General features: G+C 38.8%; 3 protein-coding genes across 4 annotated transcripts in view; 1 reads left to right on the forward strand and 2 right to left on the reverse strand.

The window, feature by feature from the left end:
• Positions 1–7258: 7258 nt before the first annotated feature.
• LOC145481043 (uncharacterized) lies at positions 7259–12544 on the reverse strand. Of its 2 annotated transcripts, none has more exons than XM_081459429.1 (5): positions 12430–12544; positions 11038–12332; positions 10663–10746; positions 9143–9673; positions 7259–8253 (listed from the first exon to the last, which is right to left on the reverse strand). In XM_081459429.1, the coding sequence occupies exons 1-5, from the start codon at positions 12482–12484 to the stop codon at positions 7999–8001; spliced, it is 2220 nt and encodes a 739-aa protein (XP_081315555.1). In that variant the 5' UTR covers positions 12485–12544; the 3' UTR covers positions 7259–7998. The 2 variants fall into 2 exon arrangements, with proteins under 2 accessions (XP_081315555.1, XP_081315554.1); XM_081459428.1 differs by having other exon boundaries at positions 11038–12335; positions 12430–12535.
• Positions 12545–12799: 255 nt separating this feature from the next.
• LOC145481044 (splicing factor 3A subunit 3-like) lies at positions 12800–22947 on the forward strand. The gene is made up of 20 exons (XM_081459430.1): positions 12800–13022; positions 13294–13341; positions 13720–13772; positions 14767–14872; positions 15296–15368; positions 15779–15870; positions 16728–16810; positions 17278–17350; positions 17647–17712; positions 17914–17982; positions 18103–18170; positions 18862–18902; positions 19024–19157; positions 19720–19785; positions 20188–20286; positions 20371–20450; positions 20920–20950; positions 21421–21511; positions 22117–22172; positions 22746–22947. Exons 1-20 carry the CDS (start codon positions 12927–12929, stop codon positions 22821–22823), a joined length of 1503 nt encoding a protein of 500 aa, XP_081315556.1. The 5' UTR covers positions 12800–12926; the 3' UTR covers positions 22824–22947.
• Positions 22948–23030: 83 nt separating this feature from the next.
• Positions 23031–26000, reverse strand: part of LOC145481045 (uncharacterized) — a 10193-nt gene continuing 7223 nt past the window's right edge. The window contains exons 10-12 of the mRNA XM_081459431.1: positions 25721–25862; positions 25109–25257; positions 23031–23606 (exon numbers count right to left, since the gene is read on the reverse strand). Coding sequence (XP_081315557.1) covers positions 23514–23606; positions 25109–25257; positions 25721–25862 — 384 coding nt within the window. The 3' untranslated portion in view covers positions 23031–23513. The remainder of the gene's footprint in view (positions 23607–25108; positions 25258–25720; positions 25863–26000) is intronic.

Below are 26000 nucleotides of genomic sequence, written 5' to 3' on the forward strand. Positions count from 1 at the left end.
CGACCCCGAAAGAACTGAGAGACAAACCAAGACAACTCGTCCCAACCACTGACAATACAATTTGGGAACTCACGTCGCAGTTAAAACATGAAACTGGATAGACGAATTTTGTTTCACTTGTTTATTGGTCTTGATATTGATTTTTTTTATTATTGCTGTATTTATCATAGTTACCTTCTTATTATGAAACACAATCTATACATATGGAATGCAAATAAAATGTTGTTCTTTTTTTAATTTTATGTTGTTCATTTTTTACTTCGGAAAAAAAGCCTGCGCCAGCTCTATTTTAGGCTCGATTTCCGCCGCTTTCTCGAGTCCGGTCTACGTTCCTCCCCACGGAACTCCTTTCCAAAACAGCGGCTGGTAATCGAGCCTAGCTCTACTTGTAAACGATTTTTGTTCCCCGAAAGTAACGACCCCCCGAAAGTAGCGACCCCCAAAGACTGCTAATTCCGAAAGTAACGAGGGTCGCTACTATCGGAACTCTACGGGTGGTCCAAAACACGGGCTGCTCTATTTTGTAGCTTTTGTGACTTATTTCGCATATACGGTTATCCCACAGTTTATATAATGAACCGTAGTAATAAAGTGATAGTTCTGATAGTTTTAAGTTCACTGGTACTATAATTGCGTCAGAGTATATATGAATACAATATTCGTTGGCTTCCGCATATATTATCGTAAGGCAGGTTGCAATCTGATATCAAAGGGAACTCTAGAGCCAACAATAACCTGTTATATATAGCGGTTTTCAATTGAGTGTCGTAAAACCAAAACCAAAGTAATTATTCTGTCCAATCACAAAGGACTCAGACAATACAGTGAACCAATCAAAACTCGAAGTAATTACATGTAGCTGACGCAAAGCGCGGGAAAACGCGTGCGAACGAGTCATGATTGGTTTTGGTTTTGCTTCTAATTGGATGAAAAAGTGGCGCGAGTTTTTTTAAGCCAATCGTGAAGCGTAGTTGATGCGAAAGCAATTTCTTTTCGACACTGAAATGAAAACCGCTCTATATGTACATTTATGAAGATACACAAACTTCCGTTCATTCATTTCAACTCAACTGATCAACCTTTCTCTACCTGCTCAAGGCAGCTATAGTTTATCTTCTCTTGAATTTGATCATTACAGTTACCCTATATTTCTTGACAATGTAGAACAGGAAAGATATCACATGATACATATAGTATTTACACAGCTAATAAGATCTAACTATCAATTATTCCAATTAAATACTGAAGGCGCAGTGGCCTTATATGGTTAACGCGCTGAACTCCGTATCGAGCGGTCTGGGTTCGAATCCCATCCGGGGTCACTGCGTTGTGTTCTTGAGCAAGACACTTACATGTAACTCTCGCAGTGCCTCTCTCCACCCAGGTGTATAAATGGGTACCGGCGAATCAACTCAACTGGAGATATCACGGGCTATAGACTAGCATCCCATGGAGGGGGGAGAAGAAATACTCCTTGGTGCTTAATGCTACGGATATCGACAGGCCCCAGCGATGTAGACCGATTAGTCTGAGGCAGACTTGATACTTTACTAACTAAATACGGGGCTTTTCAGGGTAATATCCTTCATGCACGGATGTAGTTTACAACACGTATTTGTAAAAATCGTCTCCCAAAGCAATTTAAATCGAGCTTACCTTTGACAGTCGAGAAATTGAAACGACATACATGACTTGATTCCTAGTAATTACACATTCTGTTAATTGACTTCACAGGCAGCCCAAGCTTGAAATTGACCGGCGAGCCTTCTTACTCTTAAACATCGGAATCGATGTCTTGCAAGTGCATGTCAACCCGGTGAAAACGAACATAAACTGAACAGCATTTTGCTTCCTTATCTTCCGTTCGATCCACAGTTTTTCTTTTTATCTTTTTGCTCCACGGAAAACAATTGCCGAACTCGTTAGCACGTCACCTCTTCTTAGGGAAGGATTTTTGACTATAATAGTATGGGGACTGGCCATGTGGTCGTTATAATTAATGACAAGAAATTTCAGTGTCCCAATTAGCTGGTGAAAAGCTAAAGCAAACTGCATGGAAATTAACAACATACAACATTTCATCGTATTTATCGGTTTGTGTAGCAACTAGTGTCTGGCCCATTACCCTCCCGGGAATTATGGACAAAAGTGAAAAGTGAAGTAGCAACTAAAATTCCATATTAAATATCATTAGCATCCGTCGATCTCGCGAAATCAAAGATTGGAGCCTTGGATGTCGTTGTTGTTCATTAACGATGCCAACTAGGGCTCATAGGGTGTTATTGAATGACGTACCCTTTGGCACCTTTTGGGGAATCAACGATTTTGGGTTCCGGGATTATTTCTTAACCCAGTGACCGTCGTTGATCGTCGTTAAACGATACGCAAATAGAGTTCTTCAGAAGACAATTGAGACCAGGAGCCATAATCGGGGACGGAGACCGTAAGCCTTGGGATCCGCGCGCACCTATGATATGAGACAATTTTTCTATTTTTAGAACAAATTGCGCCATCCTTACGTCATATATCCGCGCGGATCCGCGCACGTGTCGGGGGCTCTCGCGTGGATGTTGTCACGTTGAGTGATCAAATGGTGAGAGCTGCGAGATTCTCTTGCAGATTTTTCCCAGCGATGGCAGGGAATAAGGCAGGGAATAAGAACCAGGACTCTTATATGTAGTTTTATGCTCTGAGCTAATGGAAAAGGTGAGTTTTTATTATTTTTTTTCGCGCTGTGAATGAATAATATCTGCTCGCGCTAGTTGTACGGGTAAGTTTTTCGCTTGTTCTGTGAAGAAAAGTTATGTAAGAAAACTCTTTACTCTGGTATCGAGTTGATTTGTGAGTTTCCCAAAAAATGCTTAATCATAACCAAACCCTGTTTTTGATAGTTTCTTTCTGTTTGTTTGGCGAGTTTGCAAAAGTTTTTGAAAGGAAAGTCTGACGCGTACATTCAGTAACTCATTTGCATAGTGCAGCGCGCGCTCTTTCAAGTCCGAGTCGATGTTTTCAATATTGTCAACAAACCTTGACAAAGATTTATTTCGTGGTCTTTTGTGCCGAGATGCTGCAACAGTTTTCACGAACGCCAAAAGGCTACTAATATCATGTGTGTTTCTTTAACATAGTGAAATTTTACGCGGCGAAAATAAAAGAAACAAGGAGTTTTGATAACTCAACCAAAAAAAATCAAAATCGTTATTCGAGTTGATTAAAGAAAGCGTCGTCGTAATTTTGCTGATTATTTCTGCTGTATTCACATATTTTCAGCTAAGCTTTTAATATGTTCTCAAATATTTATCAACCTTAAACATATTTAAAAACTAGAGATATTATATGAGTTCGATGTACGTTTTCACAAAAGTGGGGAAGTCCAATTTGTCATGTTTTACTGACTGTACAAAACACGCATCGGCGGGCGCTCTTATTCATCGACAACAGACAATTATTTTTACACAAACAAAACTGAGCAGCATCTACAGACATAAACTTTCTTGTCGCTTATTGGGCCTTGACAAAACATCAAGCGTTGCTTACAATTCAGGCGAAACTCAAACTTGCAATTATTTTTTTTTTGTTTTACTTTTCGGTCGAGATAGACTCTGGCGAAATCCTCGCAAGCCTGTGGCAAGAGGAGGGAAACTTTGGAGTCCTGAAACGCTGCTATATCCAAATATACCCAACTAGTTTTTTGCTGTGGTTTGGAAGAGTTGTTAATCTTCAAGATATGTGAAACTTAGAGTGGAGTGATGTGCAGCTCATGTAAAAGAAGCATCCGTCGGAACACAACTTGGTCAGCGATATCATATCTAAGCTTAAAGCGGAACATACCTAAATTCGATACTTCACTCAAACTAGAGCAGCTTACGACGAAAATACTTAAGCAAAATTCCAACAGATGTAAACGCGTTGAGTTGTGGGCCAAAAACATGACAAAATTTCGGGAATTTCGGACGCCATTTCCCCCGTGCGACATCCGCAAAAATCCTCGCAGCATGTACGCGCGTGTGCCTCAGGCGATGGCGCAATTTGTTCTAAAAATAGAATTATTGTCCCGTATCATGGGGACAACCCCAATACTAGAAATGGCGCGCGCTTACGGTCTCCGTCCCCGATTATGGCTCCTGTTGAGACCTTAAATTTTTTTTTCACGGTTTAGGGTTTTCACTTTGTTTTACGGGCTAACGGTTAAATTTTAAGCATTTTTCGCCTAACGGTCAAATTTTTGGCCCTTTTGCGGCTAACGGTTAAGCCCCATTGTTATACCTCCCAACTCAAATACGCTTTCCGATTGGAGAAGAACGTGTCACGAGTGGTGGGTCAAAACTCACTAACTCCCTAGTGCGAACAAAACTCACTAACTCCCCAGGGAAATAATAACTTGAACTTTCGACTCGCACGTGATCACCTCGTGCTCCTTGAAACCGCGGCAAATTTGTGAGCAATGGCCAGCCGGCGTCAAGCAAACGATTTCTCCGCATTTTTTTCTATTTTTGAGCAGGGAGGTATAACAAAACACTTAATGACTGGTCCCGCGGGAAACAGTGAGTTTTGTTTCCCCTAGACTGTTCCCTTCGACTTCGCCTCCGGGGACATTGAGGGTCTCGGGGAAACAAAACTGACTGTTTTCCTTGGCTAATCATTAAGTGCTTAATATCCACTGAATGAGATCTGATAATGTATGTGTAGTACCGAAAACTGCCTCTTAGAAGACCTCCCGGCAATAAGACCCCCTCCCCCACCCACCTATTATAGGCCCATCTACCTGTGAGTAAACTACGAATTCGATTCATTGTTTTAAAGCTAGAGGGAGGTAAAGGGGAAGGGGGGATGGGTCTAGATCACGTTTCACGGAAAATGAAAAGGTCCTTTTACAATTCACGGCAAATAACATAGGCACAACACGTAACTCGAAAAAAAAAGACAACATTTTTCCTCCAACTCCAACTGAGAATTTACGAGATTTTGAAACTTAATGTCCAAAGCACAGACTCATTCGACATCTTTGCCATTTCTCTGCATTGTTTTGAAAACTAACGCAGAGAATCGGATTGTCTTTCATGGTTATGCAATGTTCATTACTTGATGATAGAAGTCAAAAATAACAGAAAACGTAATCGAAATAAAGGTTCACGACGAATTCATCGTTTATTTCTCATTTCACTGAAAACTATTTTGCAAACTCCCCGGGGGTTGTAATATAACAGAGCGGAGACGCTCGTCGGAAATTTTGAAGAACCCTTAAGAGGTACCACGAACCTTCTTTGTGGGTGTGGCTTGAAATTTTTTTAACCCCGAAGAGGCACCAATTCTAAAACGACACATGATCTCCTGTCATGTTTTTTTCTCGGCTCAATTATCCTAAAACGTACCGCGATAACTCCCGCTGTGAACATTTTGAGGCTGAACATCCGAAAAGGTACCAAAACCACCTTGTTAACCCCTAAAAGGTGCGACAACCGAATCCTGCCCTGTGATTGGCTACACAGACGTGCAAAATAGCACTATCTTGCTAGACTACGAGTAGTCCCTCTTTCGCTTAGTCCGTCGTGCGTGACGCGAAAGAAATTCGCGAGAAAAAAATGGCCGCGCGAAATCCTGGGGGCTAGGAGCGTGCTCCTCGCCTCCAGGATTTCGCGCGGCCATTTTTTTCTCGCGGTTTTCTTTCGCGTCACGCGCGACGGACTAAGCGAAAGAGGGACTACTAGTAGACTACTATCTTGCCCACTCGGGACTACCCGCTGTGTCCCTCAAGAAAAATTTCTCCAAAAGCTATAAAGTAAATCTTTTATTTACCAAGCTTATTCAGTCAAGATGACTGGATATTGGCCCCATTCTTTGTCTGCATCTTGATAGACCTTGACTCAGTCTCTGTCCATAAACATGCAAAAAAAGAACTTGGCCGATATCCAGCCATCTGGACCTCACGCTCGGTCAATAACCTGTATGTCTACCCTGAATTAAAATTGATGGTTCCTAGTGAACTGTTTGTGACGACAGTTTCATATGGTGAGCAAAATAACAATTTGGGTAAAAAAGAAACTACAAAATGATTTAAAAATTATAATCCCATTTTATTATTTTTTTCCATTTAACATTCCTAACTAGCTTATTAATTGCTGTTATTGACCACAAAAATACCATGCACAGAAATTCTCCTTTGAAAAATTACAACTAATTAATATCATGCCCAGATCCCACTCCAGAGTGTGGGAGATCTGGGCACAAGAAAAGAAACTTGATATTCACCATGCATGCTAGAAATGTCCTGACCTAGTTGCACTAGAATTTCAATTTTACACTAACACAAGGAGACTTGCGAGGCTTTGCTGCCGGCAGCACAATAAATACAATATTCAAGTAAAAACAAGAGTCTGAAAATTGGACCCCTTTTACACAAAGCTGCTTAAAAAATTGCTAACCAGTACTTTTAATTAACAAGCAGAAGATGCCATTGAAACTCAAGGAAACCCACGTAAGAAGACACTTGAGCAGTAAGATGGTCTCACAACTCTGCTCAAACATCCACTATTAATAACAGTTTATACAGTGGGTAGAAATAGTAATTTCCAAAAGTCCAAGATTTATGATGACCCTCCTTAGGGAAGAGTATGAATATTTTTGGGAACCACACAATTTCAGTACAGGCACGCCTGTATGCCAGCTAAGACACAACTTGTTTTTTCTGCTCTGATTGGTTGAGCATATTGTCTGGCTTTATTTCATTTACCACTTTACCAACAAAACATAACAGCTACAGTACATGTAGTTTAGATTCTGCCCTTATTCAGTACCTCACTGCCACATTGTTCAAAAGATTGTTTAATCTGGTAAAATTCTTATTTGCAGAGAAAAGTACTCTGACTTGTAAACAAAAGAAAGCCTGGCTAACATTAAATGTGAGGTTTTCGAGAATATCCAACCAAAGTAAGGACATAAGGTGGGGAGGGAAGGGAGGGCGTCAAAAGCCAAAATTGAAAACAAAGAACATACTAAAAGCTAAACTGTGGGGATGGGGAGTATGGATGTTTTGTGGAACATAATCCTAAAGTAGAGCTGAAAAGCTTGTGAACAACTGATTCACAAAGCAATAATATTTTCCATATTTAAGCCACTGTTTTGAACACTGTTCCAAACAATAATTCATAATTCATAGTGACTGACCTGAACCAGTCTGTCAAAATTTTATCAACGACTACTAAAACAAATAATAATTAACATCACAATTGGTGTTATTAAATACACATGGAATTGAACCAAGAGCAAAGAAAGATCAAGTTATATGTACTAAAATTACATACAAAAACAATTCTTTAACTTGGAAACTTACTGAGACCTTCTTGGCTTTGTTTTTTATTATCAAAATTACATAGTGGAGCACATGTAAATGAACCACTTTATCATCAACTGTAAATAATTTTTAGTCATAAATAATTACCGCTTTAATAATTCAAAGGAATTGTGCCACCAAGAGGCACAGTTTGTGTTTTTCTCTTAAAACTGCTCAAGCTGATCCTGCGATTGTTTATAAGTACCATGGAGCCAGATTATAGAAAGTCTGAAGAGCATTACTATTCTTTTGCTCAGATTGGAAAACGAAAATCACTGGAAACCTCAGAGTAATGGATTGCATTAATTTTAGATGTAAGATGGTACACAAGGATTGACAAGAACTCATTAGAAAGCTACACTGTAGTATGGCTAACATAGGAAAGGTTTATAAAGGAAAAACAGTCCAATATGATGCTTATGTTTTCAAGATTTGCCTCTTTTTTTGATCTGACTAAAATTCAGAAAGATCTTTTCATAAATTAAAAGACTTTGAATTGCATTCTCTTGCTTAATTAAATAAAGTCAATGAAGGGTTCATGAGCTAGGCCTGTAAATCACAATTTTGAGAATACTGTACCCCTGGAGACAATGTTCCTTTTTGCTTTTAGAAATTTGGGACATTTTCCATCCCATCATTAATTTAATTCTCTGCTGCTTATTTTTGCATTATACAACCTCAGTTAGTTGTGCCTTTCCTTCTACCACTTTCCACAGCTGGCTTTCTTCACTATCGTCATCGTCATCACCTTCAGCAACAACACCCAGGTTCTCTAGAGTCTCAATGGCATGTGATTGTCTCTTCTTCATGGTGGCCTCTATTTGTAGCCACAGTATTTCCTCATCCTCAGCTCCATTTAAATCTCTGTTTACAATTCCTGGATCTTCTTTGGGTGAGTCTTGGTTGGTTTCAGGAATATGCCTCTTGCGGGTGAAAGAACAAACAATGACAACTAAATACAACAACTATCATGAGCTCAATTTAATTACACAGCACTCCAATATATTCAGTATATACAGGGCTCAGCAAAGTGCCATCCGGTCATTCAGAACAACTACATTTTCCTGTCAGGCATAAAACATTTTCACTCTAACTTGCCCAACAAGCAAGGGCCCAGGAAAGTTGTCTGCCAACCAATTAACAAAAGAGTAAACTAAGACTTGACCAGGGCAAGCAAAATTTGAGAGTTGCTTGTCTGAAGGGCAAGCTGGAATTCAAGTTTGTTTTGAGCCCTGTAAATGGTAACCACAATTTACTAACAGATTTCCTGTTAAAAATAATTGCTATCAGTATAAATAAGTTACATGTATGAGTAGATAATCAAACTGTGAGCAGAAAAACTATTACTTTTTTATCTCCTTTTAATTTAATTTACAATATTTGTATTTTATCAGAAGTGGCCCCAAAAAATTCTTTGAAGCAATGGTTGACATTTTTTTTTTGACACATTTCAACATCATGTTGCAAAGCAACATCAAGGCATTTCTTCTACTTTTCTCTTTAACAACAGAAATTTACCAGTAAAATGACAATGGCAGTTTTTAGTGGAAATACTGTACCACTAATTTGTAGTTTAGAGCCAACCAAGAAATGATTCGCAATCACTTAATTAATAAACACACAACGTTTCTTCATTGGTGCCAGATTCATCTTGAATGTGGTTTTACAAGTTTACACAATTTGCATTACATTCACACATTGTGGGCTTTTAAAAATGGCTGAATGAACTATTTCCATAGAAAAAAGTTGATCTCAAATAACATCTTTATGAATATCAGTTAACATAAAATACACTGTATAAATTTGGCTTACCATGGGGGCTTCTGTATCCAGTAGTTCATCAGTTTCAGAGACTTGAGCTGTTCCATTAACATCAAAATCACCTCTTGTAGATGACTCTTCGCTATATTGAAATGACACAGTCTCTTGTTCAAGTTCATTCTTTGTTGATCTGTCCAAGCTGAGCGTGTCCGTTGACTCTTGCTCGACAGTTATTAAAGTAGATGATAAAGACACATCCACCTCATGACTACTGTTTGTTGATTCCCTGTGAAATACTGGTGAAGTAGAAGAATGATCTCCATTCACATGCACCGGACGGAAAGTTGATTCATCTAAAGGATCTATACTAGAAAATGTTGTACTGTCTGATGAAACCTTCACTGCTCCTGAAGAATCAAATTCATTGTTATTCTCTTGTGCCTCGTCAGCATCAGCAACAAGGATTGAAGAATCTTCATCTTCGATATGGCCCATTGCACTTTGACTGCCTGAAACTCCTTTGACTTTCTGAAGGATTTCATTCACTTTTCTTTTTGTATCTTCTGGATCTGTTGTCTCTTGCTAAAATCAAATAAAGATAACTAATTTTAAACCCTAAAAAAAGTTTGTCAAGACAAAAACAAGGAGTGCATTGCATGGCCATAAACAGGGGTTTCATCAATCGCTGGGCACTGAACAAATTGACCGGTTGTGAGGATGATTTTGCCTGCCTGGTTGACCATCTCGAGGAAAGCTCTTCTTAAAAAGAAGTTCAGTTCAAAATTGTTTACCAGTCTGTCAAAACCAGTTGCCCTAAGCTCCCGCTGAAAACGTTAATGAAACTCCTGGAACTATAAATCATTACAGCATTACAAAAGGATAGTACCGGTAAGAGTATTATTAAAAAAAGGCAATAATCATAAACGTGCAAAAAATATAAAACATTGTATTCTTGGTATTGGACTGGAACTGGCTTGTAATGGAGGCTCACACGGGGGAATATCGTTAAAATGGGATTAATGTCATTTGCATTTGAAAAAATCCCCGCCTTATATACCAAGAATACGAATATGGACCAGGGCTAGAAAAAGTACTGTCCAGTTGTTCGGGACAAGTAGATTTTCTAGGGGCGCAAGTAACTTTTCATTGTCACTTGCCCGATTGGCCATAGCTCAAGCAAGTTGTCTGCCAATGAAAATAAAAAAGAGAAAACTCAGACTTGCCCAGGGCAAGCAAAATTTGAGAGCTGCTTGTCCAAAGGGAAAGATGGAATTCAAGTTTTTTTCAAGCCCTGTGGTCTATTGAACAACAAGAAAAAATGACAAATCTGTAGGAGATTGAAAATATTGCTGGTTTGTTAATCCTTAAACCTGCCATTTCAGCAAACTAGCATAACTAAAACACAGACCTCCAAATGTACACAAGAAAAAAAGGTTTGTAGCAAGGAAAGGTTAGGAAAGATGGTGGACTAACAACTATTACAAAAAACTGAATCAGGTTAGAATAATGGTAGGTAAAGTGGTTTTCTTTGTACCCTGAAAAGTATTTGAACAATCCTTTAGGAAACCTACATTTCCCACTGCAGATGAATTGCTTTCCTCTGTGGTATTTGGGCTCGCAGTTTGTCTTGTTCTGCTCATTATTTGCTCAACTCGCTGAAACAAGAGAAGAAATTGAAAGAACTCAGACATCATTCATGGCCTTATAATGAAACATAGTGTTAATACATCTATCTTTACTAGGTTGGTAGTGAAAGTTTAATTTAGTTTAGTCACAGTGACACACTCACAAGACAAAGTGAAAAGGGACTGGGACAATGAGGGTTTGTCACGTTTGGGTTCTTCTACACACATTTTACCATTAATGGACCAGTGCTCGATTTCAAAAAAATGAAACATCATTATTGTTCTGTTTTTAATGTGTTGAGTTAATTCCTCACTCCTTACCCTTTTTCTCTCTAGTCTGGCAGCTTCCTCTTGTTTTCGCCTCTCTTCCTCTTCTTGTGCTTTCTTTTCTTCCCACTCTCTCATTTTCTGTTCTTCTTCTTCTTTACGCTTCTTCTCAGCAGCAGCCTTTTCAGCATCCTCTCGTTCTTTTTTCTCTTTCTCCTCTGCTGCGATGCGCAACCTTTCTTCTTCCTGCTTATGAAGAAGCTCAGCAAGCTCACGCATCCTTGCTTCTTCTTTGGCCTCCTCTTCAGCCCTCTTCCTTTCCTCTTCTTCTTTTCTCAACCTCTCTGCCTCCTGTCGCTCCTTATCCAGAGCAGCTTGTCTCTCTGCCTCCTCCCTTGCTTTTTTTCTCCGTTCTGCCAAAGCCTGCTTTGCAGTTGCTTCATCTGTAACTCCCGCTTTATGCTTTGTTTCAGGTTTATGGCTTTTATCTGTTGTTGGTTTATGCTGGCCAACTTTGTGAATAGAACTAGTAGAATGAGATTTGGCTAGTTTTCCCGCAGGTGGTATCAATGATTCTTGACTTGTACTGTTTTTAGAGTTATGGTTATCCAGAGTCAGAGCTGAAGAATGTGTTGACGTTGACCGCATCCTAGGCTTGGAAGATGGTCTCTGTTGCAAAGAACCACCACTGCCTCGGCGATTTGCTGCAGATGAGCTGTTTAAATTGCTTGCTGAAGCAGACTTACTTCCCACTAGAGATTTTTTAGGTTGCAAGCCACTGGGGGTGGTAGCTGGAGACTCTTTGGGTGTTGAGCCTCCAGATAAACTGTCAGCGCTATTTCGAAGAGAACTTCTTGCAGTTGTAGCAGTAGAAGGTCTCGCCAGTGGCTTTGGTAATGAAGATGGCCGCTCTACAGCACTGCCTGGTCGCTTAGCACTACCTTCCTGAGGTAGTGTTGGAAGTTTTCTACCCGTACCGGGTTTTGAAAGTGATGCATTTGGCTTAGAAACGTCACGTTTAGCGGCCTGCTCTTTTAGTGTAGCCCACCTTTCTTTCTCGTCCTCCTCCTTTTTCCGCCTCCTCTCTTCAAAGGCGGCTCTTCGTTCCTCATTTTTTCTACGCCTTTCTTCGGCCTGTTTTTCTCGAAGCAGCTTGACTTTTTCTTGTCTTTGATCAAGTGGAGGAGGATCTCTGCCACCACTCAAATTTTCCGTAGATATAGCTCGCCTCCCTGAAGTCGCTCTACTTGCACTAGTAGGCCGAGATTGGGCCGACATAGACTTTGAAGGCGAGGGATTCAATGAGTTCGCAGAAACTTTGCTGCCACTAGTACTAGACGTCGAAGCGGCTGCTAAACATAAATCACAACACACAAAACATTAATCCTTGCCAACAAAGTCTTCACTTTTAGCTAGGAGACAATAATTACTTAAGCTCAAGGTTACCTTTCTTTGCTCGAAATGCCTCAATGGACATCGGTTCTTGATTTGATTCAGCCATTTAGCTAAGTCACTACGTCGCGAGGTGTGCCGCTTCAAGACAAACTTGAGAGCAAACCGGTCCCTTCAGCAACGCCTGGCAGGTAAATAATTGATATGACAACAAAGTTGAAAAGCATCGAGCGCATATCCCTCGTAATCTACGGTTTTCACACCAGAATACATGTGTACAAATTTCACTAAAATCAAAATGGAATATTGAAAAGAGTTATTCCTTCCATATTTTTTACGTAATGTTTTAGACCTCGCTGCTCACCAACCAATCACAGCAAACGTCTTCAGGCACGTGATTAGTGATTTTACCGCTGAAAATTTTTTATGCTGGCTCGAAATCATTGCCGGTCGCCGCCATTTTGTCTAACAACACACACTCGCATGTGGAACGTCCTTTCAACGAATCGAATCTAGGGAAGATCGGATTTAGGAGACACCAGAGGGAGATTATGGAGACATTGTTAGAGCAGCAAAGGAGACTTCATGAGGAAAGGGAAAGACTGGAGAATTCTATGGCGGAGGAAATGCTACATAAGAAACAGTCGGTAAGCTCAACCTTAACTTTCTTTCATACGAACATCGCGCGATCATGGCTTGTAAACTTATTCTTATCCTGTTTTTCGGTCTTATTTGGCTCATGTAACACATGTAGTCAATGTGATGGTGGAGGAGTGGCGTACAGGAAAACTGTCAAGTTGGAGATTTCGGAGATAGAGTCATTGATACTGTCAAATGCGAAATATAAGCTTACAGTATTTTACAAGCAGATTACAATTTACTTTTCATTTCAAGTTGTATTTTATTTGACTTTTTCAGGGTCGGGAGCAGATTAATGCTGACCATCAAGTTAAGATTTTATTGGAGGTAATGCTCCATTTTAGGTATATTTGGTACAAATGTAATTGGTTCATGCCTACAGTTAAACTTACATACATGTAAACTTACACCATATATCAAGAAATTTTGCTTTTAACTAGGTTGCAAAGAGGACCAATATTTGAGATTGTTCTTCAAATTTGGAAGGAATTGGAAGCAATACAAATTTCTGAGAATTTTTTTTTTGGGGGGTGCTGTTTAGTCTCAAAATCCCTAAGCATGAAAGGAAGATTGGAAATATGTTGCATGGAAATATGTTGCATGTTGTTGTATAGGTCTCTTTTAGTAGGCTAGAGAAACATCGTCATGTATGCATATGAGCACATTGATTACCTTTTCTGTGCTTGATTTCTCTCATGTATACAGCGATCAGCCATAGCTGCAGAAACCTTGTCAAGCCTTTATGAAGACAAGGATAGGTAAGACTATTTAGTAGCAGACACTTGTGGTAATATGGGAATGTAAAAAAATTATTTATCACCAATTGATGAGCTTGGAAAAGGTGCCGAAAGGATTGTCAAGCCAGGCAAAATATGATCCTAGAGCAGAGCATTGGGTGTAGGTTTCTATGGCAACCCTGAGAGCAGCAACCACAGGGCACTGTCACACTAACAAAATTAGTAGAAATACGTGCCACTTCCTATACTTATCATAACAACCAAAGTGGAGGGAAGTGATGGAGCAAAGGCACGCCACAAGCACAATAGCACTTGAACTAACTGCATGTTCTAACACCGCTAGAATGCAAAACATGTAAGTCCTGCAAAACCCCATGTGAGACCCCAAATTGAGCTCAGGTACCCCAGAAGGTCACTCACCAGCATTGACTTAAGTCAGACTTTGCCTAAATTACATTTAGCCACCTAAGTAGACATATAGCATAATGTTTAGTTTATTTGTCTCTGGATGGGGTTTTCTGGTGTGAGTTTGAGCCATGGCCAGAGTTAATTTGTTGTATTCTCAAGGAAACACACTATCTTCATGATCACAGCATCTCTCTTTACCCAGGAACTTAGTACTGTGGGACTGTTAGGAAAACATGATATGTACAAACTGCGGCATTGAAATCAGGGTAACATGTAAGCTCCAGGGGTTTCATTAACATTTTCAGCAGGAAGGCAACTGGTTTTCTCAGGCAGGAAAAACCTTTTTGAACTGAACTTCTTTTTAAGGTAGAAATCTCCTCTAGATAATCAAACCACACATGCAAAGTCATCCTCATGGACAGTTAATTTGCCTGGTGCCTGGCCCTTTTTGAAACTCCTGAACTTGTGGAACCTCTTATCCTTCTTGCTTCTTAAGTCTATGGGAACAGAAATACTTGCTACACGTACATGTCTTTGAATCATTGCCGAGAAAGTAAATTGTGCCATGTAGTATTGTGAATTCAAGCTGCTTTCTGGTTTTTGCTAGTTTACGCAAAGAAGAAGTGGCAGCCCTGTCTGGACCAAACGAGTTTGCTGAATTTTACAGCCGCCTTAGAAGTCTGAAAGATTACCACAGAAAATTTCCCAATGAGGTATAGTTACCTGTCCTTAATTACGGAAGTCACAATACTAATAATTATTAATTTCTCATTGGTTTTATATATTTCCTACAATGAGGTTTATTGTGTTAGTGCTGCATCATTCTGATTTCATGAAATCATTTGGGTTAATCCTCAGTAAACAGTGACTGTCAGTAATGACAAGATTTTAGTCAGCTACATGTTATATATTTCATGATCATGGGACAATCGTAAATATCCAGACTCCCAGATAGGGTTGAACCTTGTACCTGTACATTGTATGATCCCCAGTGTACCGGTAGGTGGGATGTTTCACTTACAGGTTCAAACCTCTTTCGGAGGCTCTGGCTTTCTATGTCTCCAATTTTCCCACACTCATTTCATAGCTCATTGATTATCAGATCTCATTGGCTCCTTTTTTGTTTGCTCTTCCAGGTTGCTGAACCAATGCAGATGGAATTCTTAAAAATGAAGGAGGCGCGTGAAAACCCGTCAGAAGAACTGCAAAGTAAGAGTTACTCAGTAAGAGAGGTTAAATAGTTTGTTGTTTTCAATTGGTCAACTGTGTTTGTTGTGGGTGTCTTTTGTCAGAACAAAATGAGTTTCCAGATGAGAAAGAAGCATAATATTGACAATTTTTTATACTATTTTAAAAGACTACAGAAGTACTGGAGGTTTTCTTATATTTTTTTTCTACAAAAAAAAAAAATTATTGTAGATAAGGTTTTCTTGCTGTTTCTTTGTTTGTTACAAGTAACCTTGCTAATAGTTGGATAATTTTACATTGTAGGTGGATACTCCAGGTATTGAAGACATATGAGTGTGCATAATTTCCATTATGGCGATGACAACATTGATATTGATGTATTGCATTTTATCTGATTGATATTTTTATTTTGCCTCTGCATGTACATGTAGATTTAGTAGAGTTTACAGATGAAGAAGGATATGGAAAATACTTGGATCTGCATGAAGTTTATGACAAGTTTCTAAACTTAAGAGGAGTAGAGGTACATGTGTGATTTAAGTTTGATGACATGTATAGCACACATTTATCATGTTACACCTGGTGACAAATTAGATCTAGAGGTCATCAATCAATAGCCTCTTTCCAAGTTGCCTTAATGAACCTCTATCAAAGCGAGGCTCAAGTTTAATTTATATATGAATGAAATCTCATTTTCATATGAAAAGATGGGCACCAAGACTCCCTTTGAGATAGAGGCTAAAGGTAATATGAAAATGGCCTGTTAGAAGCATTCATTTGCCAGTTACTTTTATGTACTAGAAATGTTGTATCATAAACCTCGAAAATGAACCCCAGGCTTGTTTTTTGTTTACAGATTTCAACTGACTTGTTTTTGGAAAGGCCTATATTTTTAGGGTATTATTTGTTATGTCAAACATTTCTTGGCTTTCACATGGATGGCACTTTTTGTGTTAGACATTTGGCGGGCTTATTACCAGTGAGCTTACGATCTGAGTTAACTCTGGTGGGGGTCTCTTCTCAGTGTCTTTGAAATCAGTGATGATCATGGGATGCAGTTTTCACTTTTAGTGTAACTGGATCTTGTCTCAAGTGTTTGCTTGTTAGAGATTATAGCAACTGAAAATTTTAAACCATTAACCTTAGCTAATAGTGTTTGAATAGTGTTTGGGTAGTGTTTGGTTGGGTAGAAGAAGTTGTCACCCTGAAGAGTTCCTGACTGCTGTCAAATTTTTGATGTTTTGGCCAAGTGTTTGAACACTTATTTAAAAACTACATATACCAGAGGTGGTTGCTTTATGAGAAGTGGTCACACAGGGACTCAGGTTTGACATATCTAGCATTTTTTTTTAACTAAAGCATTTTGTTTACATCCTCTAGCGAATTGATTACCTCACCTACCTGGAAACATTTGATAGACTGTTTGACATTGCAAAAGAAAAGAAAAACCCTGAATACAGAAGGTGCGTTGGTAAATCTCATCCCTTAGAACTCTCCCACTCCTCTCTCCACCTATAGTTTATCAAGCCCTAACTCTAGGTGTCTGAAATCATTGGTGGATTTTGAGTTAAGTTACTTTAAACTTCTCCTTCTTTCTTTAGTCTGTGAAAACAAAAATGTCTTGCTATAATAATGATAAGTATTTTAGTAAGTTATTTGGATTGCCATTTGTGCATTTTATATTTAATTATATTTATTTATATAATATATTGAGTTATTCTTGCATTTTGCTTGGTTCTTGCTTATGATCTATCTGAGGACAGATGTGTAGATGACCTAATTTTAATTTATTAGTTTGCAAAATTAGTCAGGCCAGTATTGTAGACTGCAAAACTCAAAGTGCACCTGTAGCTTAGAGAGGAAGGATTTTTATTTGTAATTGTTATTGGCCAGTAACAACTTGACATTAACTTTTGTCTGTCTTTATCAGGTACATTGAAGCTCTCCTGGACTATTTGTATGATTATACACAGAAGGTCTTACCGCTTTATGACTTGGAAGGGGTATGATTTTTGTTCTTGTTTACATGTAGTCTGTGGTAGCATTTCTAATCTTCTCCTTGGTTTTTCTTTTTTTTTTTTTCAACGGACCTGATTAACACAAATCTTGTGATAAGTAACTTGTTGGTGTAGGTTGATAACTGTGTGAATTCTCTGTCTTTATCTTCAGTTGATAATATTTACTTGCATTATTTCTTCAAATAACTGGTATTCAGTCCAGTGTTGTTTCAATTTCCTTGTTTTGTCTTTAATTTAAACTGTCTTTTCACTTCAAATAATTATTTTTATGTTAACTCTAGGAACTTCTAAAAGTCATGTCAGAATTTGAGGCACAATGGACAAATGGGACCTTTCCTGGTTGGATGGTAAGTTAACAAAACGAAATATCTCAATTTTGTTACTTACAGTTGTCTTTTGCAATATAGATCTGCCTCTGCTTTTATCATAAACAGACAGGAAATAATTCAGTCTTGATAATTCTCACTTTCTTACAAAAAGGAAACTCAATTGATTATTGATCATGTTGTGGCAGCTCAATAACAGTGTTTTTGCTGAATCATCTACAGAAAGATGCAAGCAGTGCTTTAGCACATTCTGGGGCTCATCTGGACTTATCTGCATTTTCTTCACCAGAGGTACGTGGATAATAGCCTTATTTTCTTTATAGCTGGGCCATGTGTTTGTTTTTCTTCCTGTAATTGCCTTGTTTCTTTATTCTGACTGCATTTTCTTTTTATCTTTTTGTCTCCCAAAAGGAGTTGGCCTCCTTGGGACTGGATCGACTTAAGCAAGCTCTTCAAGCCCTAGGCTTGAAATGTGGAGGGTAAATATAAATTATAGCAGTATTAGAATTTTACTCACTGTTAGAGTTTAACTAAACAGGTGGAGTGGAACTTGAGTCTTGAAACATCTCAACTGAATTGTGCCATGGTTACAATGTACATGTAGCTGTGCTGCCCGTTTAAAACTCGTTGCATATGTTGTGCTTCAATTTCACCCTCGCATACAACCTATGCAGTATATTTGGAATTCCTTCCTTTTATATTTATTATCATATATTAACATACACTTGAACAAAGGCAAGTACAAAATTGTATCAAGGGTGAAATTGAACCGCAACACGTGACACTCGGTACCCTATTCATAGCCAAAGATGTAATATTTAACAATAAGGATTAGTTTCACTGAGTTTGGAGTTAGGTGCTTTTGCCAAGTTACTATCATGATTATCAGTTGAGTAACGCATGACGAACGTTTGGTGAGCAGGTTTTAACATTCAACTTGTGTTATTGCTCCATTTCCAGTGCCAACTTGTCAGCCTTTGATGTCATTGGCAGTAAAGCATGCAAAATTGCATGCGACAATATTGTTTCCACTGGAAACGAGGAAAGTTGCCCATAGCAACGCTGTAACTTCAAGTCCAAAACTTCCTCACCAAAGTTCTGTTGCACCTTACCCAACTGATATTCGTAGTAAATGACTGATTTTTTTTTGTTTTTGTTTTGTTACTTTAGAACACTTGAGGACAGGGCACAAAGACTATTCAGTACAAAAGGTAGGGCCTTTAATAAAGAAACTCATGTTTAATAAAAGTACAGACAGGCTGGAGTGGCCATTTCTTGCTCATTTGCAAAAGGAAACTAAAACGATAAGTTGAATTTTTTTTCTCATCTTAGGAGTACCGTTAGATCAGCTGGAGCCCTCTGTTTTTGCAAAAGCCAGGGCAGGCAAGGGACGGGATAATGCACAAAAACAGAAAGATATTGCTGCCATTGAGGGTCAGATTTACCACTTAACAGAAATTCTTGGAGTAAGTGAGAATTTATTGGCTCTTGAGAGGCCCTGCACAGAGAATAGATTCTGACAAGAAAACAATAATGAACACATATAAAGTGAATTCACAACAAACAACAAAATCTAGAGCATCTAAATCTCCTCATTATATTTAATATATTACAGTTCATGGCATCAGTTCCTAAGAAATTCAGAAATAAGGACCACTGAAGGAAAGTTAGTTTGCTGTATTACGGTATCTGCACTGGCAAAAATAGTGACATTTTGAAAAATAAAATGAAATATTTCTACTGTGGCCATCTTGCTGTTACATGCTAACATGACTTACTGATCTTTGAAGATCACGAAATATGACAGGATTTGTCAAGTTTAGCCGTTTAAATTTAAGAAATGTGTAAGGATCAGGTTCTAAAGAGAATTTGAGGTGTTTGCAGTGACTGAATTATGTAAGCCTCTTCTTCTCGTCGTTTCCGTCCTTAATACCTCTATATTTATTGAGAAAAAAGTAACAATGAGGCCCTTCAACAGATGTAGCGTACAATTAATATAAAATGCCATGGTTTATCGTTTTACCTTAGGAACAAAGACAAGCCACGCGGGAGAATGTTGAACGTAAGCAGGCACGAACATCAGATGAATTGGAGGTACAGCCGTGCATATTTAATATGTTTTATAGTGTATTTTCTAACAACTGATATACTTCAAGCCTTCTGCGTGGCTCGTTTTGCCGAGAAACCAAAAAAATGAGTTGTCAGTAAGTTAACGTGAAGTACGTAATACACAACTCAACATGTTTTGTGTTTTACCAACTTACAAAAAAATATTTTTACACTTAAAATCCATTCTGCATAAAGTTCGCAATATACGCGTACGGTCTCAGTTCAAATCATATCGCGAACCACTCGCTGTCAATAAATCGGTGCACCATATGCAGGAACAAGGTTAGCCAACCAACTGTTCTTAGCCTTCGGCAATCTTTCTCAGGTGGTCGGTCGTCGGTTGAAATTGGTTTAACTGAACATTTTTATGTGATTGTTATCTTGTAGGAAGAGGAGGAACACGAAGAAGGTCATGAGTCAGATTCTGATGATGAAGAAACTGTTCTTTATAATCCTAAAAACTTGCCTCTCGGATGGGATGGAAAGGTAATGTCATTGTCACTATCATTTTATGATGATGCCAGATTTTGACCAAACTGTTCACCTACTAACCATACTTGCTGTTTCTAGCCAATTCCTTACTGGCTGTACAAGTTACATGGGCTAAATATCAGTTACAGTTGTGAAATATGTGGAAACTTCACGTACAGGTATGAAGATATTTACATTAATATGAACCGACAATGGGGAACAAAAGAGTAGGCACTTCAGCAGAAATGCTATTTTTAGCGTTTGGGAAAACAGTTCCCCCCTTCCTTCCTCAAACAGTGTTGGTTTATCTATCTCCAAGACTACACAGTCTAGAGTTCTATGTAGACTACGTTGAATTGGGAGGCTTAGAGAACCAGAGAATTGTAGCTAGATGCTTTTGAAATGGAATAAGGGATATGAACTACCCTTTGATTTTTTGATTGGATTCTTGACTGCGAGACGAAATGAGCTACTCGTTGTCTTAGTGATTTTCGTTCCTTTGTCCGACATGACAACGTTTTCATTTCCACCCCTTGTTAATTTGAGAGCAAGAAATAAATAAGAAAGCTTTCGTCCCGTTGTGCAGAGCGCACAGTTAGTGTTACTTCTCCACAAAATGAATACACCCATACATTTTCTTTCCTGCAGGGGTCCGAAAGCATTCCAGAGGCACTTTGCGGTATGTATCTTTAATTTGAAGTACGACTGTTCCAATATCACGTAGTTAATTTTGTGTTTGTACTTGTGTCGCATACTCGCCATTTGTGAAAGTGTTTTAAAACTTTTTCAGTTTCTTGGAACTTATTCATTTGTTATAGGGGGCCTTATTTTGCGCTTCAGGCAAAGTCTATTTTTGCCTTCTGATATTTGTTTCCGATATGGATTTGGTATACATAGAGAATTTGAATTTGTGATCTGTAACTGTTACAGATAAGCACAACTTCACGTTGAGTACAGAGACACTTGCTATCGATCGACAGAAGGCCCCTTTGATCGTGCCTACTTTTTGTCACTAAACTTCGAGCTTGAAGCCAACAGTAATTCATAAGTGGAAGTGGAATACAAGTGAGGAAAATGAGAAGTCTGTTAGAGGCTTCTGGTAAGATGAAGTGCTTGTATTAACGTTAGGTGGCCTTGATTCTTTCACAGGAATGGCGTCACGCTCACGGCATGAGGTGTCTTGGAATCCCAAACACAGCACATTTTGCCAACGTCACCCTGATAGAGGATGCTGTAGCATGTACTATTGATTTATTTTACTCTTAGATAATCGGACACCGTAAAATTCCGAAAGTATCGACCCTCGTTATTTTCGGAATTAGTAGCTTTTGCGCCTCTCCACTTTCGGGGGAGGGGGGTGAGGTCGTTAATTTCGGGATCTATGAGCCGTCACAATTTCGGGTGGTACTTTCGGGGGATCGCTGCTTTGGGAATTTTGCGGTAACCCAGTTATAACTCTTCCTTTGATTGGTCGATCTCTGTGTAAATCATTCACGCTATATAAACAATATCCTTCGTTCAATTTCTTGCTCTTCTCTTGATATGAAAGCACATTAGTTCTCGCAGATCTTAGCGCCTTTTGTTGTAATGACTTGACCCTACTGGACCCAAACCCACTTCAGTGGATGAACGTAATTAGAAAAACACTCGATTAATTTCCATGTATCCTTCACGTGTTTGGCTCTTCTTGTCCTGGTTTTGCATTTCACTATTTTAAGTGATTTTCGCTAAGTGTTTTCGTTTTTCTTTTCGTTTTTTTTTCTATTGAGAGTTTGTCCACGGGTTTTCTTTTATATCACGGAATTCAGACTTAAATGACAGATTGTTTGCGTTGTTGTTTTACAGTGTGGCACAAGTTGAAGGCTGTCAAAGCGAAAGAACGCTGGCTCCCTGATCAAGAGGTGAGATCAATTTTAAAAAGCCCTTTCTTGTAAGTAACCTTTGAAGAGCTGAACCTTGATAATCATGCTCAACCATTGATTACAAGGTAAAATGTCACCAGAAACTATTCAAAACTCGATGAAAACCACGTTCACCTGCGTACCAGTAAATGAAGTGATTGCTTTGTTTTCTTATGTTTATTTTGCGGATCACGTGATATATTCTTATGACCTCCATACCTAACTTTGCATTGATCATAAGCAGAAATTATATAACGATCACCGCGCCTGTCGTCCTACAACCCAAAATAAAACCTCATGGACTAATGTATAGACTGCGGGTAGTCCCTCTTTCGCTCAGTCCGTCGAGCATGAACGTAGATAAACCGAGAGGAAAAAATGGCTGCGTGAAATCCTAGGGCTAAGAAACTTCTCGCCCCCAGGATTTCGCGCAGCCATGTTTTCCTCGCGGTTTTCTTTCGCGTCACGCACGACGGACTGAGCGAAAGAGGGACTATTGGTAGTCTGACTGATGCATGAATCAAAACAATGATCAGTGAAAGACTAAATATTTCCCATTTTGCTCCACTGCAGGAAGAATACGAAGATTCTCTTGGCAATGTTGTCAACAAACGAACGTTTGAGGATCTCAGTCGCCAAGGACTGTTGTGAGAATATCATCACGTTGTCGTACCTTCTTGTCGCCATCTTGGAAACCCCTAGTTTTGTAATGTAACTAACCGGTCTCAGTCTTTTAGTTGTAAAGTATGCTTTAATAAACAACTCTTTTATTTCATGTGTATTAGTCATGAAGTTCAATTATGTTGCAAACTGTCAAAAACATGTAGCGAAATTTATGTTACATTACTTGCAAAAAAAATTGGACCATTTTAATTTCGGACGAGAAAAGTGTCCGAAATTTTAAGCGTCCGGAATATTTGCAGCACAGTAGAAAACTTTTAAGTAGCTCCAAAGCCGCCAGTTTCCTTTATGCAGCGAGCTCTAGTTGAAACACGGATTGAGATACGTAACGGCTTGATAGAATTTTTGTTATTTTCTCGTCGGCATATCTGTACAACCTTGAGGCTCAGATCATTTTTCAGTCTAAAGCGCGGTTTGTAGGCGTAACTTAGCTTTAGCTTTGTTTAAGCAAAGTGTCCGAAATTTTTGTCCGAAATGAGATAAAAAGTGTCCGAAAATTGTACGTCCGAAATTTTTTGCAAGTAATGTACGTAGTTTCTCGGGGTTTGTCTTCTTGCCGTGTTCCGGTTGAGTTACAAAGACAACGAAAGATGAAAGAGCTTAGCAGCTGCACCGTTAATTGATTACAACGCCTTATCACTGGTTACAGTTTGGATGTGTCTAGTCTTGTTCAGAATCTGATTGCTGTCTAGCTTCACTCTTGACAATTACGTAGTCTTGATGGAAATACCCCCTCACACCGTCACATGTCCCCTGAAGGGAAAAAGAAAAATAACAGTATTCGAGATTTAAGATTCAAGATTCTGTTCATTTGCCTTTTTACCTAATATATTGATTATTTATAAATATTTCAATGTATTGCGAGGTGACCTCTAGAAACCACCAGGCTTATGATTCAGGCCACCTCGTACGTAACAATACGGTTACATAGATAGTGCTACAGTGTGCGGCTTTGCCAGTTCAGTAATTATTTTACTAAAAACTCTGGCAGTTTTTTCTTAAAATTGGGAAAACTTGACAAAGAAGTGATTGTAACAGGGAGGGAATCCAGATATTTGGACAATGGTAAAGAATTGTGAATTTTTTCAGATTAGTCCGGCGATGATGCACGCGATAATTATTGGCTGTTCTGGTGCTATAAACATGAATTTGACTGTTTGTAAAAAACAAGTTGAAAAACAGTGGTTATTCGAGGTCGACTGAGTGTCGCGTTATCATTAGATAAATGGATCTGCAGACTTCTTTGACAATGTTATGACGAAATTCATCGTCATTAAGAGGACAGACGCATGAGAAACTGACGCCAGTTTATTTTTACAATAACAAACTGTCGAATTGTTCGCTCTCGCTCGTGCACGCATCGCGTAAATTTTAAATTCATGTGTCTTTCCGCTTATTGACAACGAATATTAGCCAACGCGCGAGTGATCATTTCTACAGCTATTGTAAATTCCTATTTTATGGTTGTCAAATCCATAATAGACCAATTTCGATACATTAGAATTCAGCCCAACACAATTGACCTCAGCACGAGGCTCTGGGGAATAAACCTCACTAACTCTACAGATATTGCCCAGAGCCTCGTACTGAGTGTTTTCACAGATTTTCAACAGCACGAGAAGAGCATTTGAAGAAGAAACGCTTTAATGCTAAAGAGATCCTAACCGTCGCGTTACATGATACAACTGACTAAGGACGCATAAATTACGACACACTTATTCATGCTCTTATTCACTCATGCACATTCTTGTACGTACATTCTTGTACACGCTGAATCTTAAGGCTGAATTCTAATTTATCGAAATTGGTCTACTCTCACGACTATCACTGTAGATAAGTTACTTTAGGCTTTTAATGCGTCTGCTTATGAAAGGAACTGCGCTATTTTTTTTCTTTAATTAAGGCTTTATTGGGTTTCAATTATCTTACACATAATTGCGTAAAAAAGAAATTAAAAAAAAAAAAAAACTACCCTAAGGAATAGTAGTGATAGTAAGGAATAGTTAAAATTGTTATGAAGTTGAAGTAGACTATCTATCGTGTATATACTTTGCGCGAAGTTTATTTTAATTCTATTTTTTTTTTTTTTTTTTTTTTTTGCACGACCTCATAAGGTACTGAGCTTTAATTTTAATCGTGCTTAAGTAAAGGTTGTCGGTCGGTCGGTCGGTCTGTCTGTCTATATCCCGTGAGCAATATCTTCTCAGAGGAGACAACTGATGGCTTTGTAGGTAAGGCGTCATTCGGTTTCTTACCTCATACCATCCGTCACTGTCGTCCACTTTTACAATGTCCTTTATCCTCTGACCCTTTGTCAAATGAAGCTCGTTGTCTCTTGTCGGTTCACATGACGTGTGAACATAGCCATGATCTTGCTGTCGCCATAGCTTTGTTATGATGTCCCCTGTGAAGAAAGCAAACAAACATTTGATATACGGTGTCCATGTCGAATGTAGCTGTTTTGTCTATCTTGTGTAGGTAACAGGGAAACAAATGATTCAGCAGTTCTGGCTCAATATTAATCACGTAATAATACAACTTGTTTTGAATGGAAGGAGCCCACATGAGCCAAGCACGGTCCAATCCTTGTTGCTCGGGGATTTTGCTTTCCATCATCTGGCTATTGTAGCTAGAAATTATACTTGCCGTTGTTTTCTCACAACTGAACCATGAAGGTTTAGCGAAATAATATTAGAGCTATTAGAGTATTTAATTAACAAACTACAAAAATGCAATTCGCATGTTTCTTCATATTTATTTGACCTATCGGCAAAAGATGCGCAATTTACCAGAAAAGTTGAAGGGCTGCTCAAGTAAAGTTGGTAAAAGATCTTTGTAGTTTTTTGGTTTTGATTCTTGATACTTACAGAGGTTTTTAAATGGCTGAGTTAACTTGTCTGTGTTCGTCCCTGTAGAATGGTCAGCATGTCTTTCACTACCGCTGATGAAGCAGCTCCATATTATCACCAACCAACCAATAAGAAGAGTGAAACCCACGAGTCCCAAGCCCTGATTGCTTGGTTAAGACAAATAAGCACATTGCTCTGAAGGGGTCGGGTAACAAACGATCAAACACATAAACAAACCAACAAACAAACAAACAGACAGACAAACGAAAAAAAAAAGATGGAACATCTGATCGCAAGT

The sequence above is a fragment of the Orbicella franksi genome, chromosome 3 (genome assembly GCF_964199315.1).
Source record: "Orbicella franksi chromosome 3, jaOrbFran1.1, whole genome shotgun sequence".
Lineage (NCBI taxonomy): Eukaryota > Metazoa > Cnidaria > Anthozoa > Scleractinia > Merulinidae > Orbicella > Orbicella franksi.